Source organism: Petaurus breviceps, unplaced genomic scaffold, assembly GCF_028583685.1.
Source record: "Petaurus breviceps papuanus isolate PSGF00001 unplaced genomic scaffold, PetGlider_PUasm1.0 558, whole genome shotgun sequence".
Lineage (NCBI taxonomy): Eukaryota > Metazoa > Chordata > Mammalia > Diprotodontia > Petauridae > Petaurus > Petaurus breviceps.
The window spans coordinates 1,380,416-1,406,868 of NW_027186376.1; the positions used below are offsets into that span (position 1 = coordinate 1,380,416).

Consider the following 26,453-nt stretch of genomic DNA (forward strand, 5'->3'; position numbering starts at 1 on the left):
GCCCCTTCCTGCCGCCCCTCCCCCAGCTGCTAAGTTGGCCTGTTTCGTGCAGGGCCCAGCCCCTGGTTTGGTTTCAGCTCCATGCTCCAGGACACGATGCCCCACGTCACTGTGTACACTTACTGACGTGCATTAGCATCGGTCCGCAGTAAGATGCCCACGGAAGGCTCTCAGGAACCCCCTCCCGATCTCGAGTCAAGTGAGGGATGAATGAATGAGTGAAGCGTTCTGCTCAGTGCTTGCTGTGTGCAGAGCCCTCGGAGCGCACAGGCACCTGGGGACCGAGGAGCCTCCCCGCGCCCGCTACTTTGTAGCTGCCTGGCGGCCTGCGGTTTGTTCTCGGATAGAATGTAGCAGCAGTGGGGACGCCCTGGCTTGGTGCCCAAGAGAGCAGCGACAGGCGGCGGCCCCAGACTCATCGCGGTCCGCTTTTTATTTCACAGGCCAGGAAGCCGAGTGGTTGAGCCCGAGGTTACAGAGGTGGTCAGTGGGAGGGCCAGGATTTCGGTCCAGCCCTTTTGGCTGCCAGGCTTCCTCCACCTGGGCTGTCTGAGGGGAAGGACCTTAGGATATGGGATGTCAGAACTGGGAGGGACCTTAAGGGCCATGGAGTCCAGTCTGAGACCCGGAGAAATGAAGTCACACAGCCAGGAAGGGCTGGAGCCAGAAGCCTCTGGTGCCAGTCCTTCAGGAGAAAGCTGCGCCTGTCATTTCTCCCCATAACCCAAGCCCTTTAAGGAGCATCGTGAGATTCCCAGAACAGCTTGGTCTGCCCTGCTGGTCTGCTCTGTGCTTTTCTGGGCCATGCCAGCCAAGAGGACGTAGAGTGAGGGGGCAGTCACCTGGTCCTCTGCACCGCTCTCCGTTTCCTGGTACGGATCAGGACATCACCTCTTAGGAAGGACCATGAAAGGCTGAATAGCAAGGGCAGGAAAACTGGCAAAATACCTTACACGTGTCTTCTCATTTAATAATTCTCCTACCAAACTTTTGAGATAGGTGCATTGATTATGCCTGTTTTACAGAGAAGAAAGCTGGAGTTTTCTTCAGAAGTTAATTTGCTTAGGGTCCCACCACAGGTAACTGAACTGGGTGTGAGTCAGGCAAAGGAGAGCATAGGGGGCAGGGGTTGCAGACAACAGGGCTCCTGGCTAGAGACCCAGCCTGGGAGTCAGAAAGCCCTGGGTTGGAAGGCAGTCTCTGACACAGACTGGCTGTGTGACCCTGGGCAAGTCACCTACACCATGCCCCTTCTGGGCTGCTGCTTGTGGAACAGATGCTGACCCTCAGGCCGGAGCTGGAGTCCAGAAGGCCTGGGTTCAAGTCCTGCCTGGCAGACTTACTGGTTGTGTGGCCTTGGACAAGTCACCAATCTTCCCAGGACCTCACCTTCATTGTGTGGACCCACCTCCCAAAGCCAAGAGGATCACACAGGATCCTGTGGGTCATGGGCTCATATTACTGCACTGACAAGAAGGAAATGTGAGAGAGAGAAGCTGTGCAGCTCGGGTTCTCCCAAGTGGAATTGGCTGCTTGTGAAGCGATGACCTTTCACGTGGGACTTGGAGGATGGCTGGGCCAGGCTTAGGCAAGGAAGGGTGGCCATGCCTCCTCCGGGGGCTGAGCTGGCCATCTTTCCTCTCCCTCTCCCACCCCATGCCCAAAGGAGCTGTTTCAAAAAATCTCTTTCCTCTCTCCCTGCCCTGTCAACCCCTTTCATCTCCTCTAGGCCCATGGGGTCAGTTCCCCATCCCCTCCCCCACAGGGATTTATTTCTATCTGGATGTTCCCATTCCTGGGCGGTTACAGCCCTTGGGAAGGGGAGGTTTCCAGGGTGAACCACCTGCTCTGTCTTGTCAGAGAAGGTCAGGCCCCTTCTTACCACACCAGGAGCCCATTTAGAAGAAGGGAAGGGGAGGACAGATCATTTGGGAGGGGATTTTTTGGAGGGGGAGAGCTAGCAGGAACATTGCAAATCTAGTCCAAGTCCTTTACTTTATAGATGGGGAAACTGAGGCTCAGAGAGGGTGTGTGTCTTCCACACTCCAGTATTCAGGCTCCAGTATTCCTGAGGACTCTGGCTGGGTCACAGAGGCGACTGCCCACTCCTAGCCTCTCCTGGAGGGGCCATGGTGGGCGCCCCAGCAGGGGGCTGCTACCTGCAGCCATGGGGTTGATGGAGTCCGTCTGACCAAAAGTGGCGTTGTCCTTCCAAGGAGAGCCCACACAAGAAGGAGCCTGCCTCTGTGGCCTGCAGTTTTGTGGCGATAGCCAGCCAAGGCAGGGAACCTGGCATCCAAGGCCCAGCTCCTCAGGGATCTTAGGCTAGACCATCTTAAGTGGGCCTTGGCTTCTAGCCCTGCCTCTGTGACTTTTGAAGCTCACCTTCTCGGACCTCAGTTTTCTCATCTAAAACGAGATGGTGGAACCCGTTTTGAGGACTCTCCTGGCTGAGGAGTTCTGCTCCTCTGATGACCCCTCCCATCCTGGCCTGGTTAGAGCCCACTCAGCTGCAGAAGATTGGGAGGGGGACCTCAGGGAGGGGAAATGACTCATCTCTAGTCCCTAACTCAGTCGTGGATGGGACTAAGCCCTTCCTTAGTATGTGGCGTCCTCCAGGAGAAGCGCTGAGCCTCTGAACTTGGGTGCTGGGTGGAGAACAGCCCCTGATGCAGCCTGGCAGCCTGGGCAGGCATCAATGGGGAGGAAAGGCAGGAGTGGAGGCTGACGCTGGCATGGGCCCCAGGGTGCCTGACAAGTTACCAGCCGCTTAGCGCTCCTAGAAACTGGCTGAGACTCCCAAGGTCCAAAACCAGATGGAAAACATTTCCTCACTAGGAGCCCTCTCCCCTAAAAAAGCACATATATCCCTAACTAGCCCCCATCGAGGGGAGAGGGAAATCCCAAAAATCAGGGGCAGCCTCGGCATGAGCAGTCCCCTCCTTTGGCGAGAAGCCCCCCTGGCAACTGGTGCGCAGGAGGGTGCCTACCTAGGCTAGGGCTGCCACCTGCTGCTTGGGGAGAAGATCTTTTAGGACCTGGTCTGGCCACCCCAGGAGGCCTGAGGCTCCAGTATTCCTGAGGACTCTGGCTGGGCCCAGGGAGGCCTGGCCTGCTGCACTCTCTGTCCTGGGCTTTTTGCTGACTCGATGGCCTGGATACAGGGATGGGGGCAGGGCTGCAAGGGACCAAAAAAGCTTCTCAGCTTGTTTACTGGGTTTGTCTCAGTAACCCTGGATTTTGTTCTAATGAGTGAAAGAAGATGCTGGTGTAGGCAACTGGGCCAGGCCCCTAAACTAAGGGGAGAGAGGCGCCACATGCCATGCTTCTGGTGGCTGGCAGCCCCTGGGGTGGGGGGGAGCTGTTCGTGGCCCATGATTCCCCTTCCCCCCTCCAGCTGCCTACTGGGTGTCCCCCAGCATCTCCAGCCCCATGTGTCCAACACCGGGCTTACTGGCTTTCTGCCGTGATCCCCACCCTTCCTGCACTTTGCCCTCTTGAGTCAAGGGCGTGGGTGTGCCCCCTTCATGGCCTAGTCCTCTTGCTCTTCATCTCACTGCTCCCCAAAGGCAGTGAGTTGTTGATTTTGCCTCTCCCGTATCTCTCGCACCCTCTCCTCCATCAGAGGAAGAAACTGAAATCTGGGGAAGTGGTGACCAGTAAGCTCAGGCAGGTTTGGGACCCACAGCCTCTAACTCCAGAGCCTGTCCCGAGCACCTCCTCAACCCTCACCCCTTTTTGGTAGTTTCATCTAGGGGTTGATTCAGTTTGCTTTTGTGGGGGCTTTGCAGTAGCCTTTTTTTTTTTTTTTTTTTTTTTTTTTTTTTTTTTTTTTTGGTATGAGCAATCGGGGTTAAGTAACTTGCTCAAGTTTACATGGCCAGTTATTTCTGGGTGTGGTGCTAAGTGTCTGAGCCCGGGATTCCATCCCCAGGTCATCCCGACACTGGAGCCAGTGCTCTTACTCGCTGAGACACCTGGCCCACCCCTAAGCAATTGGGGTTAAGTGACTTGCTCAAGGTTACACAGCCAGTTATTTCTGGGTGTGGTGCTAAGTGTCTGAGCCTGGATTCAATCCCCAGGTCTTCCCGACACTGGAGCCGATGCTCTTACTTGCTGTGCTACCTGGCCGCCCCGCAGTAGCCTTTTCCTTGGTCTCCCATTGACCTTTTTCTGTGTGGCTGCAGATCTGACCACGATGCCTGACCACCAGGCTTCTGTGGTTCCCTCACAGACAGTCCTAGCTGGCATTTGGCCCTCACTGTCTCACCGGCTGATTACACATGATTCCCTGTCCTGCATAGAGTGTTCTAAGGCCTGCTGCCCTCATGGTTGTCTGGTCCCTGTGCAGGACAGCTCATTTCCCACCTCCATGTCTTTGCCTAGAATGCCCCACTCTCACCTCTGTACCTTGAGACTCCCAGCTCCCTTTAAGGCTATGCTCCAGGGCCTCTTTCTGGAGTTCCAGTTCCCCCTTCTTCATCCCTAATTGTCTTCCATGTGTCTTGTATAGTCTTGCCTCTATCTGTAGCTTTCTACCTGGAGAGAGGGCAGGGACAATTGTCTTTGTGTCTTTAGCTTTTGGAATGGTCATTGGAGAAACATTTTCAGGTTAGAAGATTCATCCCACTTGACTTCTGTCCATTTCTCCAACTTGCCTTGCTTGGGTGACTAGGGGAAAGGAGGCCAGTGCTGCTCTCTGTGTTCTTTTCAAAAGTTCAGTGTCTGATGAAATAAATGATGGTATTTGAGTTTTCTCAGGTTTGACGGTTCATCTTTCTCTCATTTCTCTGGTTCTCCTGCTTTTCTTTTATGTTGGATTCATTTCCTTTTTCATTGGCATATCTATTTTGACACAAGGTAGACTTCTCAGCAAATCCTCAGCGACCCTCCCTGCCCCCCAGGTCATTCCCTGAACTGGGAGGGGGCACTCTGCCTTTGGCCAGGGCTTGGCTTCCCCTGCCATAAGTAATGCTCCCCAGATTGTCTTGTCTCACTGCCATCATTAGACTCTTTGAAGTTTAGCTGCAATGCAGCTGTAGGGTCCCGAGATCAAATTGAGGGCTTCTCCTGAATCATCCCAATGGATTTCCAGGACATTTGGGCCACTTGCAGCTTCCCCAGTGAGCTGTCATTATGCTTGTTTGCCCTCCAGCATTGGACTTTCCTGTCTCTGCCCATTTGCTGGGTATGAGTGGATACTGGGATACCACCTTTTAAAAAATGTCCTCTGCCTTTCCACACTCCCGACAGTTCAGCAGAGCACCTTGCCTCCCTTGTGTCTCCTGCAGAAACTCGGTCTGCCGATCTCAGATGAGCAGATTGAGGAGATGAGGCTTAACCTGGACAACATTGACTACGCCATGGCAGCTGAGGAGGAGAAGCGTCTCCGTCACGACGTGATGGCTCACGTCCACACCTTCGGCCAGTGCTGCCCCAAGGCGGCCGGCATCATTCATCTGGGGGCCACGTCGTGCTATGTCGGAGATAATACGGTATGTACCAGCTGTGACTGCTGCTCCCCTTCCCTGCTTAGAGCACTTGGGTCTCCAGCTTCTTGGGATGCTTTTCTCTTGCGTAGATTTTGGAGCACGCACAGATGAATCTGCCTCTGGTCATAGACAGCCATAAGATAGAACTGTCCAGTCCTTTGGGCACCTTCATTTGTGGATGAGGAGCAGGGGCAGGGACTTGGTCAGAGTCACACAGGGAGTGAAGGGCAGTGCCAAGATGGGAGCCCAGGAGAAGGAGGAAAGGCAGGATTCTTTTTTCTTTCCAAATTTTTAAAAAGTTACTTATTTTTAGGATTTCTAAATCATTCTGAGTTCTAAATTCTCTCCCTCCCCCATTCACTGAGAAGGCAAGCCACACGATATTAGTTAGACATATGAAATCATGCAGAACATTTTTATGTGAGCCATATTTTCAAAAAAGGCAAGAAGAAAAAAGTGAGAAAACCATACTCAGCTTGCCCACCTCTGTTCTCAGGCCTTTGGGACTGTCTTGGATCATTGGGTTGCACAGAGTAGCTGAGTCTTTCTCAGTTGAGCATCCTTACAGTCTTGCTGCTACTGTGCACAATGATCTCCTGGTTCTTCTCACTTTGCTTTGCCTCAGTTTGTGTGGGTCTTCTGTGTTTTTCTGACTCTCCCACCCTCGTCATTTCCCACAGCACAGCAGGGCTCCATCTGATCATGTGCCCCTGGTTCGGCCTCTTTCCACTTGACGAACATCCCCTCAGTTTAAAGGGCAGGATTTGAAGCTGTCTTTAGATTCCAGACCTACTGCCCTCTTGCTGTGCTAGAAAATATTCTTTTAGTTTCTGTCAAAAACCAACACGTTTGTTTCCCCATAAAGTATTGTCCACATGCATTTATTAATTTTTTTTTAAAGCAATTGGAGTTAAGTGACTTGCTCGAGGTTACATGGCCAGATGTTTCTGGGTGGGTGCTAAGTATCTGAGCCCGGATTTGATCCCCAGGTCATCCCGACACTGGAGCCGGTGCTCTTACTCGCTGAGCTACATGGCCGCCCCTATTTATTAAATTTTTTTTTAAAGCAATTGGGGTTAAGTGACTTGCTCAAGGTCACACGGCCAGTCATTTCTGGGTGGGTGCTAAGTGTCTGAGCCTGGATTTGATCCCCAGGTCATCCCGACACTGGAGCCGGTGCTCTTACTCACTGAGCCACCTGGCCACCCCTATTTATTAATTTCTAATATAAGACAGCCTGGGCAGGTTTTGGTTTTTCCATCAGTTATTTCCCACGCCTCTCGCCCCCCCCCCCCCCCCCCGCCCCCACCACACCCTACCCCCACGAGTCCTGCTCGGTGATGTCAGCAGAACCAACCATCAGATCCCGTGTCTGGCACCCTGCGTCATCGTGGGCATTGGGAGCCCCCCACCTCTCCTGACAGGGTCTCCTGGCCTGTGAGCCGGCATCCATTCTTGTTCTTCTGAGGCTCCCCAATGTGTGTGTCGGTCCCCCACATGGTCTTCCCAGCTCTCAGAATCATGTGATTTGAAATAAAAGGGGAGGGAGGAGGGCCATTCTGTTGTTGGCCCATTGCTTGTCCCCCTCCCCCAGATCAGGGAGCAGAGCTGCTGCCAGCTGTGGTGGGTGCCTGTAGACCTGCTCTCCTGACCTGTGGCCTTCCATGTGCTCTCATTGGCAGGACCTGATTACTCTCAAGAAGGCTTTTGATCTGCTCTTACCAAAGGTAGGGAGATCGAGGCACCTGCTTCTCCACTTGGAACCTTTGGGGAGAAGGGTCCAAAGGGAGGGAAGGAGGGCTGCCCCTGGGACTCCTGCTGGCCAACACAGGGCCTCATTTCCTAAACTTGCCAAGAGGGAGACGCTTTCTCAGCTGAGCTGTCCAGAATGCCGTGAGCCCCGGGATTTGTACCTTGAGGATGGGGCTGAACGAGGGCGACAGAAGCAGGAGCTCTCTTGTCTCCTGGGAGCTTCACTCTTGATGGGAAGGTTTCTGAAAGCGTGGCCTCCACAAGGGGGCTGCCCCAACAGAAGGCTAGACTAGGGGGCTCCCACCTGTCCTGTGCTCGTGTGGCTGGACATGCCCTGTCCATCAGCCCCTTCCAGGTGTCATTGTGGGGTTCAGGTGATGCTGAGGCTGTGGGCCTGGGCCCAGAGGCAGGCTGTCTACCCCTGTCGTCCTGGCACTGGCTCCAGAGTGGCCGCAGGGTCTCAGCTGGCCTCCACAGCCAGCCGTGGGTGACCATGTGGGCAGCTGCAGGATGAAGTCAGCGGTGACCTTTCAGCCAGTATCTGATCTCTTTTCCCTCCCCTCACAGCTGGCCAGGGTGATCTCGCGGCTGGCGGACTTTGCCACAGAGCATGCCAACCTTCCCACCCTGGGCTTCACACACTTCCAGTAAGTAACCTGACCCTGGTGGCCTTGACCTTCATAGCGACTCCCGCCCCCACTTCCCTAAAGCAGCCTTGACACTTGCTTGTGCTGACCACACAGTAGGCACTTAAGAAGTATCTGGTGAGTTGGGTGGGATTGAGCTCCTTAAGTTTTCTGAACCTCAGTCTTCTCACTTAAAAAGCAGTTACCTTCATGGCCAGATTGTCGTAAGACTCTGATGGGGATTTCTGCAGTGTGCTCTGCCAGCCTTGGCTTGTGCGCCCCATGGACATTGGCACTGGCCTTCTTGTGAGAGCTGTCTTCAGGATCTGGGGGGCTGTCGTGTAGAAGGGGGGCTGAGCTGAGATCTGCCTGGTCCCCATGGGCAGGGCTAGGAGTAGCAGGGGGAAGGGGTAGAGGCTGCATTTGGGCTGGACATCACCCCCAGAGCCATCCGTCCAGAAGACTCCTCTGTGGGCCTGGTGTGAAAGGCTCCCGAGGCCTGGACGGCCATCCCTGCTGACCCTGCCCTCCTGTCTTGGCTTTGGCCCTCCTGTGATGCCAGGGTTGCCGTGAATCAATCGATCAGAGGCCGAGGCCAAGAAGAGCAGTCGGATCCATGATCTGGGCCTGTCCTTGGCACAGACCCCGTGGGGCCAGGCAGCCCTTCCCCAGCAGTCACTTGGCATGGATGCAGGGAGCCCAGACTTGTTGAGGAGGGCATAATTAGGAGCCTGCTGGCCTGCTGTGCTCAGCACATGTTGATGACTAGACTGGAACAAAAAGAAAGTGACTATGTCGTCCTGCTTTCTGACATCAGAGAGAAGTGAAGCTGGCGTCTGCTTCTGGGCTGCCTACTGATGCAGAACTTCCCCGTCCTGGGACAGAAGAGCTTTGGATAAGCTGAACAGCACCACTCTGGTGACGCCTGTGTGTTCACACGTGTGGTTGGGCATCCGTGACCGTGAATAGCGCTGCAGCGCCTTTGAGGACACGGCCAGCCAGGGAGGGACAGGTGATGCCACTGCTGCTGCGGCCCCAGTATTGGCACAGACGGGGCCGGGCCTGGAGCCCTCCTCCCCTGCTCTGCCCTGACAGCTTTGTCAGTATCGCCGGAAACAGATGGGGCGAGAGTGCGACTCCTTCACCAGCCCGGCTGATGGCAGAATGCTGGTGTTTGCCCTCGACAGAAGAAGACCTTCAGCCCAGTCAGGAGAGTTTGTTGTTTTGTTTAAATGATGGATGAACAAGCCACGGCTCCTCTTCCTCTCCCAGGCTGCTGCATGATTTTATTTTTTGTGGTTTTTTTTTTTTGAGGGTGGAGGGCAGGGCAATTGGGGTTAAGTGACTTGCCCAAGGTCACACAGTTAATGTTAAGTGTCTGAGGCTGGATTTGAACTCAGGTCCTCCTGACTCCAGGGCCAATGCTCTATTTTCTATGCTGCTGAGCCGCCCCAAAGAAAGGAATTTTTTTTTTTTTGGCTTTTTGGAGTGGGGAAGGCAGGGCAATTGGGGTTGTGACTTGCCCAAGGTCACAGGGCTAGTTTTTTGTGTTAAATGTCTGAGGCTGGATTTGAACTCCAGTCCTCCTGATCCCGGGCTGGTGCCCTGTTCCCTGTGCCACCCAGCTGCCCCTGCTGCATGATTTTAGAGGCGTGACCTGTTGTGGGATCCCTGTGGAAGGAGGCCTCGTGTACAATTATTTGGCATCCTTGTAGACATTGTGTGTAGACTGATCTTGGCTAAGTCACTGAGCAGCTCGAGTCATAAGAGGACTACTGACTTGCATCAGCAGAAGGATTTCCCTCCCCTGGGAGTTCCTGCTCCTTCTCCCCATAGGCCTGGGGGCGCTATCTTCCTTGCTTTTCCTGTATCATTAAGGTCTGAGATTCTTCTCACACCTCTTCTGGTCACAGGGCCTCCTCCCTCCCACAAAGATCTGCTCCGTGTGCCCTTGGGCCAATCCCTGTGCTTTTCCCATCTTTGCTTTCTCTGTAAGATCTGACCAAGACATTTCTGTGGTAGACCTGGTAGCCAAGAAGGGCCAGAGAGAGCCCCAGGCTTAGAGCAGAAACACCTGGCTTCCATGCCTTTCTCAGATCCTAGCAGCTGCGTCATCCTGGGCAAGTCACTTCACTTCCATAAAATGGGCATAATAATAGCCCCGGCCTCCCCAGGTGAGGGTCAGATGAAATAATGTGGTAAAGCACTTTTCATGTAATAGTTGGCCATTAAGTGGCATGGATATTTAATGTTCCCTGTCCCATTTTTTGTCTCAAAGTTGTTTGTATAGGTCTGATCGAAGTTATTTTCATTGTAAGCCACTTTTCTTTTTCCCTCTTTTTAATTCTTTTTTCTGCTTTCTACTAATCTTCATTTCTGCTCTCCTAAGTCAGTATCCTGAGTGTGCTGATTCAGTCAATGACCGCTACATCAGCACTGACTTGCTTCCTCTCTGTCAGGCTAGGCTTGGGTCTCTTTTGGGATGCCGTTCAGTGCTTGCTGGGTCCGAAGCTGTGTGGCTGTGGGGCTTTGGGGCAGTCTGCCTTTTCCCTGTTCCTATTCCTGATCCATGTTTTCCAGCATTCTTTGCTCCCTTGTCTTTTAACATGTTTACATTGAAGTCACCAAGGACCAAAGTGCCAGGTACTAGAGATAGAGACATAAATGGACCAGGCCCTGCTGCCCTCAAGGAGCCCCCACTCCACTGTGGTGAAACAGGGTTAGGTCCAGAACGACTTTGGTAGGAGTCCCAGGTCATTAGCACAGGGGGGCAGTGTAATGGGAATGCAAATTTGGAAGATCTTCCCTGCCCCTAGACTAAAGTGCACCTGAAGCCTGGGGTGGGAGGCTTGTTTTTCAGTAGATACTTCGTGATTGCCCAGTGAGTCAATAGGGTTGTTACATTCTCTGAGCCAGGAGAAGGCTATATAAGCCCTGATGTGAGGCTTTGTTTTGGGGGCTCACTTTGAGAAGTGTTCTGTGATTTGATCTGTATTCTGGGAAGCCATTGTCCAGGGACCCCCCGGCTTTGAAAAACCCAGATGTTGATTTGGTATGGATGTAATGGTTGGACAGTTTGGAAAGCTGTCTACTTGATCTGTTTCTGTCTTGATAATTCTGCCTGTATACTTTGAAGTTCGGGGTGCTGACCTTTTCCCCTGAACAAGGTAAAAGATATATGTCTGACTGATTAAAGTAAGCTTGTTAACCCATTTTGAGTTGCTTTCCTTTAACAAAGCAGATCTAGGAACCTGTGTGAGCAGCCACCCTAGGGACTCCAGGGTGCTTGCTGCTACAGGCGGCAGCAGTTGGGACCAGGAAAGGCAGAGTGTGAGCTGTAGTGTAGGGGACGTTCAGGGAGGTCCAGCACCTCTGGGGTGAAGGCTGCCGAGTGTCCGTCTGTCACCCAGCTCTCACCTGTGGCCCCAAGGAGTTGTAGCAGCACAGTGGCCGTGCCATTGGACAGCCGGTTCAGCAGACCTCAGCCAGGCTGAGTAACCGACCGGCACACTCAGACCTGTTGGTGAGGTAGGACGGTGTCTGCCCCAAGCATGGGAAGGCCTCCCCTGCCAGCATGGGCCCCAGGTGAGGACAACGTGTTCCAGTGGGATATGAAGGCAGCTGAAGCAGATGCTGGGGAGCACTTAGAGCTTGGTCAGCCATTGAAGATGCCACGGTCATCCGCTGCATTCTGGGTCATCCCCAGTCGTCCTGACTTTTGTCCTGTCACAGGACTTCAGCAACTCAGGAAGAGATGGCTGTGTAACTGCTTCACTTAAATCCAATTCTCATGCAAGTCCAAATGTCACCCCAGGATGTCATGGGTCCTCTTCACTAAGGACTAACAACAGATTGTGAACTGAGTCTTGAAGAAGGTGAGGGCTTTGTGAGGAGTGAGAGAGCGCATCTGAAGCCTTGGGCCGCTGGGAGAGGAGGCCAGTTTGGTCGAACCACAGATTCTGGGAATGTGATGGGCTGGGGCCAGGGCTTTAAGTGCCTAACAGAAGAACTTACATTCTGTCCTAGAGCAGTGGGAGTACCATGAGAGTTTGTTTGTAGGATGGACCAGAGTAGAGCCGGGAGAGTCAGATTAGGGGCTAATTCCTCAGTCTAGATGAGCTGATGCAGGCCACCTGGTGGGTGATGGAGACAGAAACATCAGTCTTGGCACCTGAAGAGGCTGTGTGGGCTGAGAGTGAGTTGTGGGTCAAGGATAATACCGAGTTGATAAGTTTAGGAGACTGGGAACATCATGGTGCCCTTGGAGAGGCTGGCAAGTTGGGAGGTGGTTGAATGTGTTCTGTTTGGGGCGGGTGGAGTTGGAGACATCTAGGGGACATCCAGTCTGAAATGTCCCATAGGAAGTTGGTGCTCATGGAGATGAGGTCTGGGACATAGCCAGATGTGGGGGTGCCATGTTCATCAAGATCATATGGGAGCTTGCCAGGTCAGTAACTGAAAACAAGTGAGCCCAGAGACAAGGGTGGGGGGCGGGGGAAGAGGGTGTCCCAGAGCCGGGGTTGGAGGAAAAGTCAAGAAGAATGAGGGACTGAGAAAATGCTCCTCTGATTTCATGGTTAAGAGCCTTGACCGTAAAGGAAACAAAACCCAATTGGAACCACTGGAGAACCAGGCCATGCTCTTGGCCGTGTTGTGTCGAAACAACAGCGATAAAAGAATACGCCCAGAATTCACGACAGACACTGTGCTCTCCCCATCAGACTGCCTCAGAGATCCTAGGCGAAGCTAGACAGGTTCCCGTGGAGGGGCGAAGGATCTCTAATGTCGGGGGAAGTCATGAAGGAAAGGACAAGCACTTTCTGACTTGAGTCCTCCAGATCCTTTGGTTCTGGTGAAAAACCAGAAGTCAGTCAGGGCAACGGACCAGACAAGGAAGAAGCCGTTGACCAGCCAGAGTCTGATAAACTCCAAATCATAAACCATAAATATAAGTATAAACTACTCAGCTAAGAACTCTGCTTTTAATAAGAGCTGGGCACCCTGGAACATGGTCTGGAGTCATGAGGTTTATTTGTTATTTTATTTTCAGACCTGCATTCTCCTTCTGACACCCCACCCAGCCCACCCTCATTGAGAAAGCAAGGGAGAAAACATTACAAACTTGCAGTTGAGCAAAACAGATTCTGCCATTGGCCGTGCCTCCCCCCTCATCTCCATAAAGGTCTCCTGCCCGGAGTCTGTGATCTCTTCTCAAGGAGGGGAGGAAGTTGGCTTCATGATTGGTCATTGTGGTGATCTGAGGTCCCAAGTCAGACATTAGCTTACTTTTCACAGCAACAAATAAAGGGTGAATTTTTTTTTTACCTAAATTTCTTTTATTTTTAGATCCTCATTCTCTCCCTTACCTCCTCTCCTGTCCCTTTCCCCCATCCTAGAAAGCAAGAAAAACAGATCCTGTTACAAACATAATGTCATAAATGTTACAAACATATGTAGTCATAAATAGCCACATTCCTGCCCTGACTATCCACCTCCAATGTCCACAAGTCCCGTCACCTCTCTGTTGGGAAGTGAATAGCCTGTTTCATCTCAAGCCCTCTGGGATTGTGGCTGGTCATTGTGTTGAACAGAATTCCCACGTTTTTCAGAGTTGTAGACTATACAGTGCTGTTGTTATTATATATACATTGTACTGCTGGTTCGCCTCTCTTCCCTCTGCATCAGTTCAGACAAATTTTCTCATGTTTCTTAAGGGGTAAGTTCTTAACTAAACAAGGGATGGGGGCAATTACAAAAGATGTAATCATTTTCATTACATGAAATGGAAAAGTTTTTGCATGAATAAAATTAACTAGGGTAAGAGGATATAATCAGTTGGGAAGAAGTGTTTGTTATCAGATAAAGGTCTAATTCCAAATTTATAAAGAACAAACATAACGTAAAATCAAATTCCCTAATAGATCAATGATAAAAAGATGAACAAATAGTTCTTAAAAGAATTTCAATAGCTACCTGAAAATTGATTCTACGGGGTTTGACCTCACACCCGGTCTATTGACAGAGCTGACAAAAGGTAAAATAGCATGTGTTGGACGGGTAAGGGAAGATGGGCACACTGATGCATTGTGAGTGGAGCTGCGAAATGATCCAGCCATTCTGAAAAGCAGCCATCCCCTTGACCTAGAGACTCCAGTGCGAGGAGACCCCCAGCTGGCCCAGGGAAATTGAATTTGCAGATTGGATGATCTTATCATTAATGTGTTCATCCAAGTCACTGCCCAGAATGTTGATCAGTACAGCTCCAAGGACAGACCCCTGGGGCCCCTCCCGTGGAAACTCTATGGGTGAGATGGGTACAGGAAGGGACGCTGTGTGCTTCTGATACCTGGAGCCAGAAGAGGGCCTCACCCAAGCAGTTCTGTCTGATGCCTTGGTGAGAGCCAGGGCTTTTAAGCCAATGGCAAGTCTCCAGTCCTAGGGAGCAGTGCCTGGCACACAGTAGGTCTTATAAATGCTCATTGCCTGACTGACAGCCACGTCACATTGTCAGGACTTGATGGTGGGTGAGCCTGGCATGTTCTTCCCTGCTGGTTTCTCTGTTGTATTACGCCTTGGCGTGTGTCACCATTTTGAACTCTGTTTCAATTGTCTGCAGGCCTGCCCAGCTGACCACAGTGGGAAAGCGTTGCTGTCTCTGGATCCAGGATCTGTGCATGGACCTGGAGCGCCTTACGCGGGCCCGGGATGACCTGCGCTTCCGGGGAGTGAAGGGCACCACGGGCACGCAGGCCAGCTTCTTACAGCTCTTTGAAGGAGACCACCAGAAGGTAACTGAGCCAGCCCCCTGCGGAGTGCAGCAGAGGGAGATGCCTCCGCCAGCCGGCCGCTCCCTGCCCCTGCGTGGTGGCGCCCACACTCCAGAGGCCTTGAGAGAGCTCTTGGTTTTTCCCCAAGGTAGAAGAACTTGACAGGATGGTGACAGAGAAGGCAGGATTTCAGCGGTATGTACAGGGCGTGCAGCCATCATGGGGGGGGGGGGCCCGCCTGCTTGTCCTCCTTCGGGGTTTGCCTGCGCTTTGAATTTTATAGTTTCAGCTAATTTGTAACCATGTTCCTCCCCACTGTGACCTGAAGTGGTGGCTAGAGCCCACCTCACAATTGAAAAGCCCTGGATTCCAGTCTTGTGTGTGACCCTGGATAAGTCATGTCCCCTCTGTGGGCCCCAGGCCCATCTCTACAACTTTGAGTTGCTAAAGGGGAGCCTCCCTGCAAAGGGGCGGGGGTGAATGTGATCTTCCCCAGGGACCCAAGAGAGGCTCTCACCTTTCTCCTTTTATCCACCTCTGACCTGGTGGATTTCCCAAAGGAGAATCAAGGGGGATTGTGTGGGTGGGAGCAGCAGACTGTCCTTCTGGCTCCAGGAGGCAACCTGGAGGGTTGGCCCCAAGATCAATGCAGAGAGCATGTGAAGGACCCAGAAAGGAACCCTCTTCCCTACAAAGAGGTGCTCAGTGTACCCCCCCATCCCCCTACAAATCACCTGACACCCATTGAGCAGGTCTGAGAAGCCCCGAAGGAGCAAGGAGGCCGAGGGGGTTGCTCCTCGGGCACGTGTCCAGGCCACTGGGGCCAGCGCCCTCCTGCCTGGCATCTGCAGGGGAACGTGGGTGGCACAGCACCCTTGGACCCCCTCCGTCAGAGCCACTCTGGGATACCACGTCCTATCTCCTGTACCCTTTTCACATCAGGGAACTAAAAAGAAATCTTTTGGGGCCCCTGGACTAGAGTGCCTTTGAGACAGATTCTTAATGTCAGCTGACAGGGTGAGAGAGCAGACATTCATTGTCTTATGGTACAGTAGAGAGATTAGAGGCTGACCTGACTCTGGGACCTTGGACCGGTCGTTCCTCAGCATCCCTCTGTAAAATGAGGACAGGGTTGTGTCTCCCTGGCTCCCAGACCCTTGGACACCTGAGTTAAGTTGGCTGTGGAGCACTGGGCTGAATAGTAGTCGGGGGACATGGGTTTGGATCTGGGGTTTTACCTTCACCCTCTGGGCCCCCGGCGCTGTCAGTCAGTGTTGATTAAGCCCCTTACTGCCCATGCTATATACGGGCTGTGGTGGGGGAGCAGTTTGGGTATACCCCTGGCAGCTCCTGTCCCCGGGGCCTGCCATTCCATGGGGGTGACGAGGGCCATCGTGGGGCCACCGCCTCAGAATGTCGCCGGGTTTGGTCTCAAGGCTTTTGGTGTTCCTTTGCAGAGCCTTCATCATCACAGGACAGACGTATACCCGGAAAGTGGACATCGAGGTGCTGTCTGTGCTGGCCAGTCTGGGGGCATCCGTACACAAGGTCTGTGGGGTGTGGGGGTGGGCTTGTGGACCCTCCTGACCCCGGGCTCAGCCCTTGTCTTTAGTCTTCTGTGTCATAAGCCAGCAGTCCTCCAAGCCCCTAGGGGATGTTTCCTCTGGTGATCAGAGCCTCCTCAAGGAACACATGGCCCAGCTGAGGCCTGCCGGGCCCATGGCTCTCATCCAGCCAAGCACCATCGTTTACTTTTCTCATGCATCCCCCTCCCCCCCTTTTTTAACATATTTTGTTTTTACATCACTCAATTTTCTAACTCTCCCACTCCCCAACCTAGAGATCCATCACTTATAACAAAACATTTTTAAAAAAGAAAAAGCCAATTCAGCAAATTAACAACACAGAGAAAAAGTCTGATGTTGTCGGCAGTGCTGCAGAGACTTTGGCGGGAGACGCCTTCTCGGTCCCTCTTTGGCCCATCTGGGTCGCTCTGCCTTATTTCCCAGTGTTCACTTGGCTCCCTTCCTCACGGCTCCCCCTCAGCCCCTTCAAACCCATCCTTCCCAGCAGGCCAGCCCCTGCCCCCGGGCACGTTCCCAGGCTTCACAATTCTCTGTACCAGTGTTTTCCTGGTCTGTACGCGCGATCTCATTATTGGAGGAAGCTTCTCACATCTGGCCTGGGGGCTCCCCTATGAATCCACATCTTCCTCATCTTGAGGCTGGCCCTCTATGTGCTGATACAGGCCCAAGCCCTGCACTGTCTCCAAAGGAGGGATGGGAGTGAAGGTGTGGCTCCTCCGCCCGAACCAGACAGACTTAGAGTTGGAAAGCACTCTGGAGGCCATCTGGGCCAGTCTCCCTGTTTACAGATGAAGAAACAGGCCAAGAGGGGGTGGGAGTGACTAGCCCAGGGTCAGTTAGTGAGGCGTGGAATGCTCATGGACGCCAGGTCCTCTGCCTCCACACACAGGGCAGAGAGGCATTCGGGTCAGTCTGGCTCTCTCTTGTTCTTCTGGGGGAGTCACATCCCCTAAAAATAGCTGAACGCCCTTGAGCCTATGGGACCAGGTGAGCAGAGGGAACGTCCTGGTGGGACGCTGTCTGCCCTTGTCCCTTGCGAGAGCCTGATGCCACCCCACGGAGCACATCATCCCCTGACCCCTAGGGCCCAGCATGATGAGAGCTCGGCACCCAGGGAGGGCGATGGACGGGGTCTTTGCATCCCACTCCCTTTGTGTCCCTTCAGATTTGCACAGATATCCGTCTCCTGGCCAACCTTAAGGAGCTAGAGGAGCCCTTTGAGAAACAGCAGATTGGTAAGTGTGGGGGCCTGTGGGGGGCTTCCTGTCTGCTGGCCCAGGAAGCAGGGTGGCCCCTCCCTGTCCGTTACCCAGAGGCCCGTGCTTGTGCCTCACACCATCCACTGCTGGACGTTCTATGAAACGTCCTCTGCCAGATACATATTTGCCATCAAACTGGTCATGGCCTAACTTAGCCCCTGGCCTGGGGAGTCAGGGTCACGTTGCTGTGAGATTTCAGGAGTGAGTGCCATCGGCTGGGATGGAAATGTTGCACCCCATCCACGTTGTCCTTCCTCAGTCCAAGCAGTGTCTGTGCGGACACTCAGAGTCCTGCTCACAAAAAGCAGCCCCCGCTCTGGGTGGGCTGACACATGGCCTCATCCAGTGCTGTTCACACGTTCACGTGTGGCGCATCCGAGGGGGCCGTTGGTAGGCAGCATTGCCCAGAACTGTGTGAGCAAGGTTCCCAAGGTCTCAGCTATCACTGGGAAGGGATGCGGGCCTTGGGGTCTTCTGTTGAGATTTCTTTTGCTCTGATTCCCACCTGAATTCCTCCTCACCCTGGGTAGGGAATGCCACCTTTCACTGGACCAGGCTGGAGTGAGACTCGATCTGGTCAGTGCTTCCCCGGCCCTTTGCTGATTGGACTGTGACTGGTCCAGGAATTAAAGACAGTTTTGTTGAGTTTCAGGCACAGTGTCTCCTAAGAGGGCCTTTTCTTTCTGTTCCTCCATCCCCAAAGTTCTCATTGAGATGTCCTGTTGGAGTGGGAGCCCTTGGCCTTGGGTCACTGTTTGCCAGGCTATTTCACTCCAAGCTTTTACTTTAAAAAACAAAATGAACAAATCAGTGGCTTGTGAAACCCGCCCTTCCTCCCAGCACATCTATCACTCTCCTCCTTCCTTTCTCTGGGTGTCCACATTTGCTACCCCTCCTGGGTGTACAGGGGGTCCTAGGGGATCATTATAATGAATAGTCTTGTTTGCCTCAAGTGACCTACGAGACATTTGTTCTCCCTCCTTCCTCTGTTCCCTCTGCTGTGGTATGGCAGAGCTGGCTGCTTCCAGGGGACACTGGCTCCTACCCTGTGGCCCCTGCTTCTTCCTGAAGAGTTCATGGTCTGGCGCCACCACGGAGTACATGGGGCTGCCCAGAGCTCCAGGGACAGCTGCTCTGGGGTGCACAGGGGTGTGCCATCTGCTTTCTCCTTCAGCGCCTCATGTCCCAGGAGCCTGTCAGGCAGATCTGATCCACGGTTTGGTTTCTAGGGAAAGATCCTCCATATGGGGCCCTTACATCTCCCCTGGCTCCTTTTTCTGCTGAGATGGTTTAGGAGACATGGGTGTATCTGTCCTGAAGCAGAGGGCTGGCCATCAGCATCCCCAGTCATGTAGTCTTGACCTTGGTCACTGTGACCTTTGTGGTGGTTATCCTATGGTGGAAGCCAGTGGGGAGGGCCAGGAGCCAGAGTCTGGCTCAGCCCTTGGCAGCCACCTTGGGAACACCATAGCAGCTAGTCATGTGGAAGGTTGGGGTGCTGCTGGACACCCTGAGACTTGGCTCCTCTTCCATCTGCAAGTAAACTGAAGCTTGTGACAGTGAAGGAAGGGCAGGGCCACCCAGTGTTTCTTTCATCTATTTCTTCTGCCAAGGAGGTGCTTGGGGTGTGGGGAGTATCCAGGGCCCTTTCTTCTCCCCCATGTGGCTCTGCTCCTCAGCTTGGGGGTCCCCACACGCTGCCCCTGTCCTTGGCCCAAGCAGCTACAGCTCCCTGAAGCTTCTCTCTTCTTTCCCTCCCCCATCGCGGAGGCAGGATCCAGCGCGATGCCATACAAGCGGAACCCCATGCGCTGTGAGCGCTGTTGCAGCCTGGCCCGCCACCTCATGACGCTCGTTATGGATCCATTGCAGACGGCCTCCGTGCAGTGGCTGGAGCGGACACTGGATGACAGCGCCAACAGGTTTCCATATCCCCCTTTCCCGCGAGGGTTTGGAAACAGGGAGGTGCCTGGGGGGGTCGCAGGCAGCTCTCAGAGGGGATCAAAGGCTGCATTTTTCTTACAGGCGCCTGTGTTTGGCCGAAGCCTTTCTCACAGCAGACACCATTCTGAACACGCTGCAGAACATTTCTGAGGGGCTAGTGGTGTACCCCAAGGTAAGAAGCCCTAGTGGGAGCAGGGAATCTCAAGGAGGCAGTGGTTTTTTCCCTGCTATTGGGCAGGAGAGAGGAGGAGAGGAGAAAGTCTGAGCCTGCAGACTCCCCCTGGGATCCTCAAGCAGCATCCTGATAGGGAAGAGAGGAGGAGAGCCAAGCCCCAGGCCTGCTCCCCCATCTGGGTCACAGACCAGGACCAGAAGGCTCCCTGAGGCTGGCCAGCCATCCTTGCTGGGGAGGCGGTGTGCCTTGGCTCAGCCCCCACCCCAGGCTTCTGAGCCAGTGGGCCCCCACTCTTGGGGCTCCCCACCCTGGCAGAAGATCTGCTGTTGGGCCTGGGCTTGGAGCTTTGTGCCTCAGCCCTTACAAGGTGAAGACTCTGCAGCCTGCAGACCAGGCCCTGGATGCCTCAAGTCTGACTGTAGAGGCCAAAACCGGCCGTCCCTTCTGCCCCTCACTTGAAGATCTCTTGGTCTGGTCTATAGTTGAGCTCCTTTCCCTTGTCTCTCCAGGTGTGTCCCTTCTCCATTTCCCACCCCTTGTCACCTAGATTGAGAAATAAAGGACCATTGTGGCTGGCGTGCAGAGCCTGCAGGGGAGCCCGGCTGCTCTCGCTCGCTCCCCAGCACTCGGCCCCTTTACAGCTCGCCCCGTCCTTGTGCGTTTGACTTGGGGGCATCGGTGCTTCTGAGTCCCGCATTTCCTCCGGGGCCTCCCAGCCTTCCTGCTCAGGCTGCCTCTTTCACTTCTGCTTGACCCTGTGCTCTGCCCTTTCTTGGTTGACGGCACCCTTGCGGTTCCCTCTTTTTGGCCGCTGCCTAAAGGGCCCTTTCGGTTAGACAGGGGACGTGTAACTGCCCACGGGCAGGTGTGATCACCTGGTTCCCCAGGAGAGCTGGACAGAGGCTGTGAACCACTCCCAAGAGGAGGGCCGGGGACAGCAGCCAGGAGACTTCCTCCTCCTCTTTCTTCAGGTCATCGAGCGGCGCATTCGTCAGGAGCTGCCTTTCATGGCTACAGAGAACATCATTATGGCTATGGTGAAGGCAGGAGGAAACCGCCAGGTGTGTAGCTCAGATAAGTGAGGCCACCTGGACTGCACGTGTGGGGCCCACCCCCTGGTCCTAGCACCTCTGGGCCCTGCCCCTGCAGAGAAGAGAGGAAGGGAGCCATGCCTGGAAAGGGCCCCCAAGCCCACCTCAGCTGAGCAGGGCTTCTCGGGAAGCCCCGTTTTTATGGAGATGCCTATTCAGTGGTCAGAGGCCCATCCAGGCAGAAGCATTGGTATGCCATGGGGCCAGGCATGGGTTGGCTGGTTTTTTCTGAGGTGGGAATTGAGTGGACTCAGGGGAGTTAAATACTTTACAAGGAGTGGGAGAATTGCCCAAAGGGCTTGCAGCAGGGCCAGCTGGCCGGACCAGCGCACTGTCTGCCCCCTCCACTAACCTGCTGCTCCTGACATTGGGCTTTGTGCTCCCAGGATTGTCATGAGAGGATCAGGGTGCTGTCACAGGAAGCGGCTGCTGTGGTGAAGCAGGAAGGGGGTGATAACGACCTCATTGCCCGGATCCAGGCCGATCCCTACTTCAGCCCCATTCATGCCCAGCTGGAGCGTTTGCTAGATGCTTCTTCCTTCACTGGCCGTGCTGCCCAGCAGGTGATGCCCGCATCTTTGGCGGGGTGGGCTTCCTTTCCCTCCATGGTACAGAGGGTCTCCTGGGTTAGCCGCCTCTGCCAGGCCTACAGTTAACTTCTGGGGTGTGTTAAATGTGCTGGGAGGAGGAGGAGGTCTCAGGATCCACTGGGGCCTGGGAGTTGTTTCATTTTTTATTTTTCACAGTAAAGGCATTTAATGAAATATCCTGGTAAGAAAAGTAGCAATAGGCCATTTTCCTGAGAAGCCTGGGGCAGCCAGCCCCACAAACACACTTGCCATCAGGCTACACGCTCCAGATTGCGTGTGGGGCCACATGTGTGTGCCTGGGATTTATGGCAGTGATCCCTGACAATTGTGGACTGCTAACGAGCCCCCTTTGGGTGGGATCCAACTGGGGGATGGCCCCGGCAGGCGTCTTTGCAACTGCAATTCCGAGGCACGCACACTGACCCTGACGGTGGAATGGCCAGTCTGGCCTTAATGCCTTCCATTCTCTTTCCATTTCCCTGCTCGGACAGGTGGAGAGATTCTTGAAGGAAGAGGTACAGCATCTCCTGAAATCCTATGAAGGTCAGATGGACGTGAGAGTGGAGCTGAACCTTTAGAGGTCACAAAGGTGGTTGGCAGGCTGGCTCAGTGAGGCACAGAACGAGGGCTTTTCGAAGGTGCTTTGCCATTTCAGATTTTATCATGCAAAAAAAATTGGAGGGGATATTTTTCTCCATCCCAGCTCTGATATATTTAATAAATGTTACTGATACTCATTTGTTCATTCCTTCACTAAGCATTTTTTGAGCACCTGCTGTTTACCAGGCCAGCAGCCCAAGAGGTGGGGCCCAGAGGTGCTGTGGGTGGGGGTGGGGGACCAGTGGGGCAGGGCCCAGAGGTGCTGGGGGAAGGGTGCCAGAGAGGTGGGGCCCAGAGATGCTTGGGGGGGCAGGCAGAGAGGCAGCGCCCAGAGATGCTGGGGGAGGAAACTGAGGGGCCGGGGCCAGAGAGGGGGGGGGGGCCAGAGGGGCAGGGCCCCGGGGGGGGGGGGGGGGGAGAGGTGCTAGGACCAGATTGGTGGGGGAGCAGTTGAAGTATTTTATACTGGAGGGAAATCATTGATATTGCAGATAGAAACAAATACAGAGTGGGAGAGGGGGGCTGTGTTAGGATGGGCCTGGGGACAGATTGTCAGCCCTGCCATGCACCAACCTGTTGGTCTCAGAGAAGCAGCAGAAGCTCTAGATTTGGACCAAAACAAAACAAAATTGATGGTCTCCCTCTCTTTCTTCCCTCCTTCCCCTTTATCCTCCTCTGCATGAAGAAAAGCATCATAGAAATGTCAGACTGGAGCCATATTACACAGAACTCTCAGCTAGGCTTGAAAGGCTGGTTTTGATCCTAGAGTCAGTAGGGAGCTATAGAAGATTTTTGAGGGATGGGGGAGGCAATAGGGAAGGAGCCAGCAGCCAGGGCTGTGCCTTAGGAATTGTGGCAGCTTTGTAGAAACCACGTCCCTTTTGATGTGACTTCCACCTCTTTTTTTTGTCCTCTGTTTTGGAAGAGGACCACAGTATCAGGGAAATGACAACATGACTTGCAGTTGACTTGGATTTGAGGCAGGGAGAGCTGTGCAAGGTCCAAGTGGCCGATATTCATCAGGAGGCTGGAGATGGCCCAGGAGGCGATGGGAGACCCTGGCCCTTTTAGGCCAAGGCCTTTTCATGTTCTCATTTTGAGTGAGGCAACAACACCACAGTGTCTTTTTAAGAAGGGAGTCAAGGGATGGATGGCCCTTTTAATTAGGAAAAAAGAAAAAAAATTGAGCTGGGAGGGGAAGACCCTCAGGGTTGCTGTTCCAAAAACAGCTACCATTGACATTCACTCTAAACCAGGAGGACCCAAAAATCCAGCCATTAAGTGGAGCTTGGGCAGGGACCTATTGTGGTCCAGTCTGAGCTTCAGAGTGAGGATTTAAGGTTTTGTGAAAAAAGAAAGAGGAAGGAAGGAAGAAAAGAAAGAGGAAGGAAGAATTCTAGCTGGGTGCCCTCCGGGCAGCTCGTCCCTTCACAGGTTGTCTGTCCTTCATTTTTGAAGAGGCCCATGGCATCAGGGAGATAACAAGCTACTCTCCAGTTACTAATGATCGGACTGCCAAATCCAGTGGCCTATTCACAGCCCTCACTGTCTTTGTCCTCTGCACCTTTGACACTGTGGCTCACTCCTCCCCCACCCCCTACCCCCTGCTTCTCCCTCCCCAACCCTCCAGAGGGAGGTCTTGGGGCCCTTGCTCTTCTCCCTTGGTGATATCAGGGGCTCCCATCAAATCCCAATGGACTGAATACTATCTCTGCTGACAATTCTCCCATCTGCCCGTCCTGTCCTTTGGCCTCTACTCTCATCTCCAAATGCCAACATCCCTACCTCAGCACATCCAAAACAGAACTCATTCGCTTCCCCCAAATCCTCCCCGGCTCCTGCCAATGTAGAGGGCGGCCCCGTCTTCCCAGACCCTCCCGCTGCCACCCTTGGAGTCCCCTCCCTTAGCCAGTATGGTGCCCAGATCTGTCCATTCCAGCTTCATTCAGTAGGTCCCTTCTTTCTTCCGACACTGCACCTGCCCTGGTGCTGCTGCAGGCCCTCAGCACCTCACACCTGGACCACTGCCCTAGCCGTCTGCCTGCCCCAAGGCTCTCCATCTCCAAGCCATTCTCCATTCTGCCACCAGTAGCTTTCCTAAAGGGCAGGTCCGACTATGTCACCCACCCCCACTCCAGTAAACTCCAGGGGCCCCTCTTGCCCCTGGGATCAAGTACAAAACGCTGGTTTGGCGTCCCCAGCCCGTGGTGACCTGCCCCCTCACCGCTTCCTCCCCAGTCCAGTGCCCCCGGCCTCCCACCCTCCATCTCTGGGAGGTCCCCAACCTTTCTTCTCTGCACCTCCCCCGGCCTCCCAGCAGAACCTCGCGAGCCCGCACCCCCCGCGGCGCCTGCCTGTGGCTACTTTGTATGCATCCGACGGCAAGACCCTGGAGGCCGGGGACCGCGCTCTACCTTCTCCCCAGCACCCGGCCTGGCCCACGGTCCCTGTCAGACAGACCCAGGAGCCCCGCCCGGGTCCCATGGGGCGCCACCACCCCTGCTGTGTTCGCACCCTTGGGCTCCTCTGCACCCCCGGACGTGCCCAGGGGCCCACGGCGGGCTGCGAGGCTGCCTCCCCAGGGGGCTCCCCTGCCCGCTACTGAAGCCGCCTTGGGCTGTATGAAGTCGGTGCGGCCTCCAGGTGAGGGCTGGGGGCACCTGAGCCGGGGAGGGGCCGGCCATGGGCCCTGGCCGGAGGCGGAAGGGCCAGGGGCTGGTGCCCGCGCTTGGAGCCTGCGGAGGTCCGGGACGGGGTCTCCATGGAGACGGCGGGGGATGCTGTTTGAATGACGTCACCGAGAGGGAGAAGGTGGGCGCCCCCGCCTCCCGTGCTTGGGGAACCCGGCACTTCCCCACCCCCCGCGTGGACAGCTAGCGTCCACTGAGCGTGCATGGGGGAGATCCCATTCGCGGGAGGGTGCTCCCGAAAGGCGGGATGATGGATCACGAGCCCCCGACGCCCAGAGCGCGTCAGTGACCCAAGGGCAGGCGGGCCTGAGCTTTTTAAATGAGGCGGGGGTAGGGTGCCGAGGAAGAGCCCGTCCCCAGCGCCCGGTGCCCTGCCCTCCTCCCCAGCCCCGGGGCTACAGTACCGCTCTCCGGCCTGCAGGGGGCGCGCCCGATCGACGGCGAGAAGGGAGAACTACAGCCCCCAGCATGCCTCGCGGCCCCGCCCTTTCCACGCCCCCTCCCCGCCTCCCTCTCTCCCCGCGCGTGCGCAGGGGGTCCCCAGCTGAGCGCTGACGGGCCAGAGCTGAGCGGCTGGAGACGCAGCTGAGGCGGACTGACCAACGGACTGAGGGAGACGGCCAGGGACGGACAGCTGGAGGGACGGGTCCCGCAGGGGCGCCCGGTCCAGCCCAGGTACGGAGGGAAGTTGGCGAGGCGCCCGCGGGCAGCGAAGCGTGGGTGCGCGTGTTAGTGTTGTGCGTGTTTGTGCGCGCGTGTGCGTGACGGGGGGGCCACGGAGAGTGAGTGCCAATGGGCGCGTGTACGTGGCAGGGGAGAGTGAGCTCGAGTGGGAGTGGGCCCAGGTATGTGGAGCTGGATGGAGCGTGGGTGTGGGCGCGCGCCCCTGCGCGTGACGTGGCCTGCCCACCCTCACAGTCCCGCTTCTTAACTTGGGTGTGCGAGGGTGTTCCGGGAGCGAGGGCGGGTGTGCACTGCTGGGACGGACCTGTCCACTTCAGGAAGGAGAACGAGTGTGAGCTTGGGTGTGAGCGTGAGTGCGTGTGCACTGCTGGGGGTGGACGGACCTGTCCACTTCAGCAAGCAGAATGAGTGTGAGTGTGCACGGCCAGGTGTGGAAGGACCTGTCCACTTCAGAAAGCAGAATGAGTGTGAGCTTGGGTGTGTGTGAGCGCGTGTGCACGGCCGGGTGTGGAAGGACCTGTCCACTTCAGGAAGCAGAATGAGTGTGCCCTTGGGTGTGTGGGGGTATCCCTCCTCGAGTGGGGAGTGTGATGCATGTGCACAGCTGGATGTGGACAGACCTCTCCATTTCAGGAAGGAGAACAAGTGTGCACTTGGGTGTGCAAGGGTGAAAGGTCTGGGCAGACAAACAGCAAGAATGTATTAAGCGCCTAGTGTGTCCTAGGCAGGCCTCTGGGCCTCCCACAGCTGCCACCCACACCCTGTATCTAGCAGGTGACTTTAACCCGGTCCACGGAGAGTTTTCAGGGGGTCCATGAACTTCTATGGGGGAAAATTACACGTTTGTTGTCACCCGCCTTTGGTGTCCTTTGGAGTGCTGTGTATTTCTACGTGATGCAGAACGAACAGGGGCCCAGGACCCTCCCAAAGCGAAGAGCCCCCAGGATGGAGCCTGGGGATCCCTGGGAGCGGGAGAGAGAACAGGAGCCCACAGAGGAGGCTGAGCACAGAACCCCCCGGGATCTGCTGGGGACCCTCTCCCAATGCCCAGGTTGAGACACTGAGGCCTCTCTTCGGGGCAGTCCCTGCCCCCTTCTCACCCACCTGTATTGTTGCCTCAGGGGCACCTCGGTGGTAGAGAGGGGCCAAGATTCTCTGCCCCAAAACACCCCAAAGAATGTCACAAAGAATCAATCA

The 26,453-nt window shown here is 54.8% G+C and overlaps 3 protein-coding genes across 6 annotated transcripts in view; all 3 read left to right on the plus strand.

Annotated features, from left to right (window-relative positions):
• The window catches only part of ADSL (adenylosuccinate lyase), a 300,844-nt gene extending 278,825 nt beyond the window's left edge, over nt 1–22,019 (plus strand). Inside the window, exons 3-14 of the mRNA XM_069102878.1 lie at nt 5,292–5,495; nt 7,175–7,219; nt 7,812–7,891; nt 14,487–14,658; nt 14,786–14,832; nt 16,095–16,185; nt 17,389–17,458; nt 19,257–19,404; nt 19,508–19,598; nt 20,573–20,662; nt 21,079–21,255; nt 21,774–22,019. Of these exons, the coding sequence (XP_068958979.1) occupies nt 5,292–5,495; nt 7,175–7,219; nt 7,812–7,891; nt 14,487–14,658; nt 14,786–14,832; nt 16,095–16,185; nt 17,389–17,458; nt 19,257–19,404; nt 19,508–19,598; nt 20,573–20,662; nt 21,079–21,255; nt 21,774–21,860 (1,302 nt within the window). The 3' untranslated portion in view covers nt 21,861–22,019. The remainder of the gene's footprint in view (nt 1–5,291; nt 5,496–7,174; nt 7,220–7,811; nt 7,892–14,486; nt 14,659–14,785; nt 14,833–16,094; nt 16,186–17,388; nt 17,459–19,256; nt 19,405–19,507; nt 19,599–20,572; nt 20,663–21,078; nt 21,256–21,773) is intronic.
• The window catches only part of RBX1 (ring-box 1), a 434,671-nt gene continuing 426,801 nt past the window's right edge, over nt 18,584–26,453 (plus strand). Inside the window, exon 1 of the mRNA XM_069102882.1 lies at nt 18,584–18,589. The gene's annotated coding sequence lies outside the window, so the exon portion shown is untranslated. The remainder of the gene's footprint in view (nt 18,590–26,453) is intronic.
• SGSM3 (small G protein signaling modulator 3) overlaps nt 25,085–26,453 on the plus strand; it is a 28,370-nt gene continuing 27,001 nt past the window's right edge. For all 4 annotated transcript variants that reach the window (XM_069102867.1, XM_069102868.1, XM_069102869.1 and 1 more), the window contains exon 1: nt 25,085–25,247. The gene's annotated coding sequence lies outside the window, so the exon portion shown is untranslated. The remainder of the gene's footprint in view (nt 25,248–26,453) is intronic.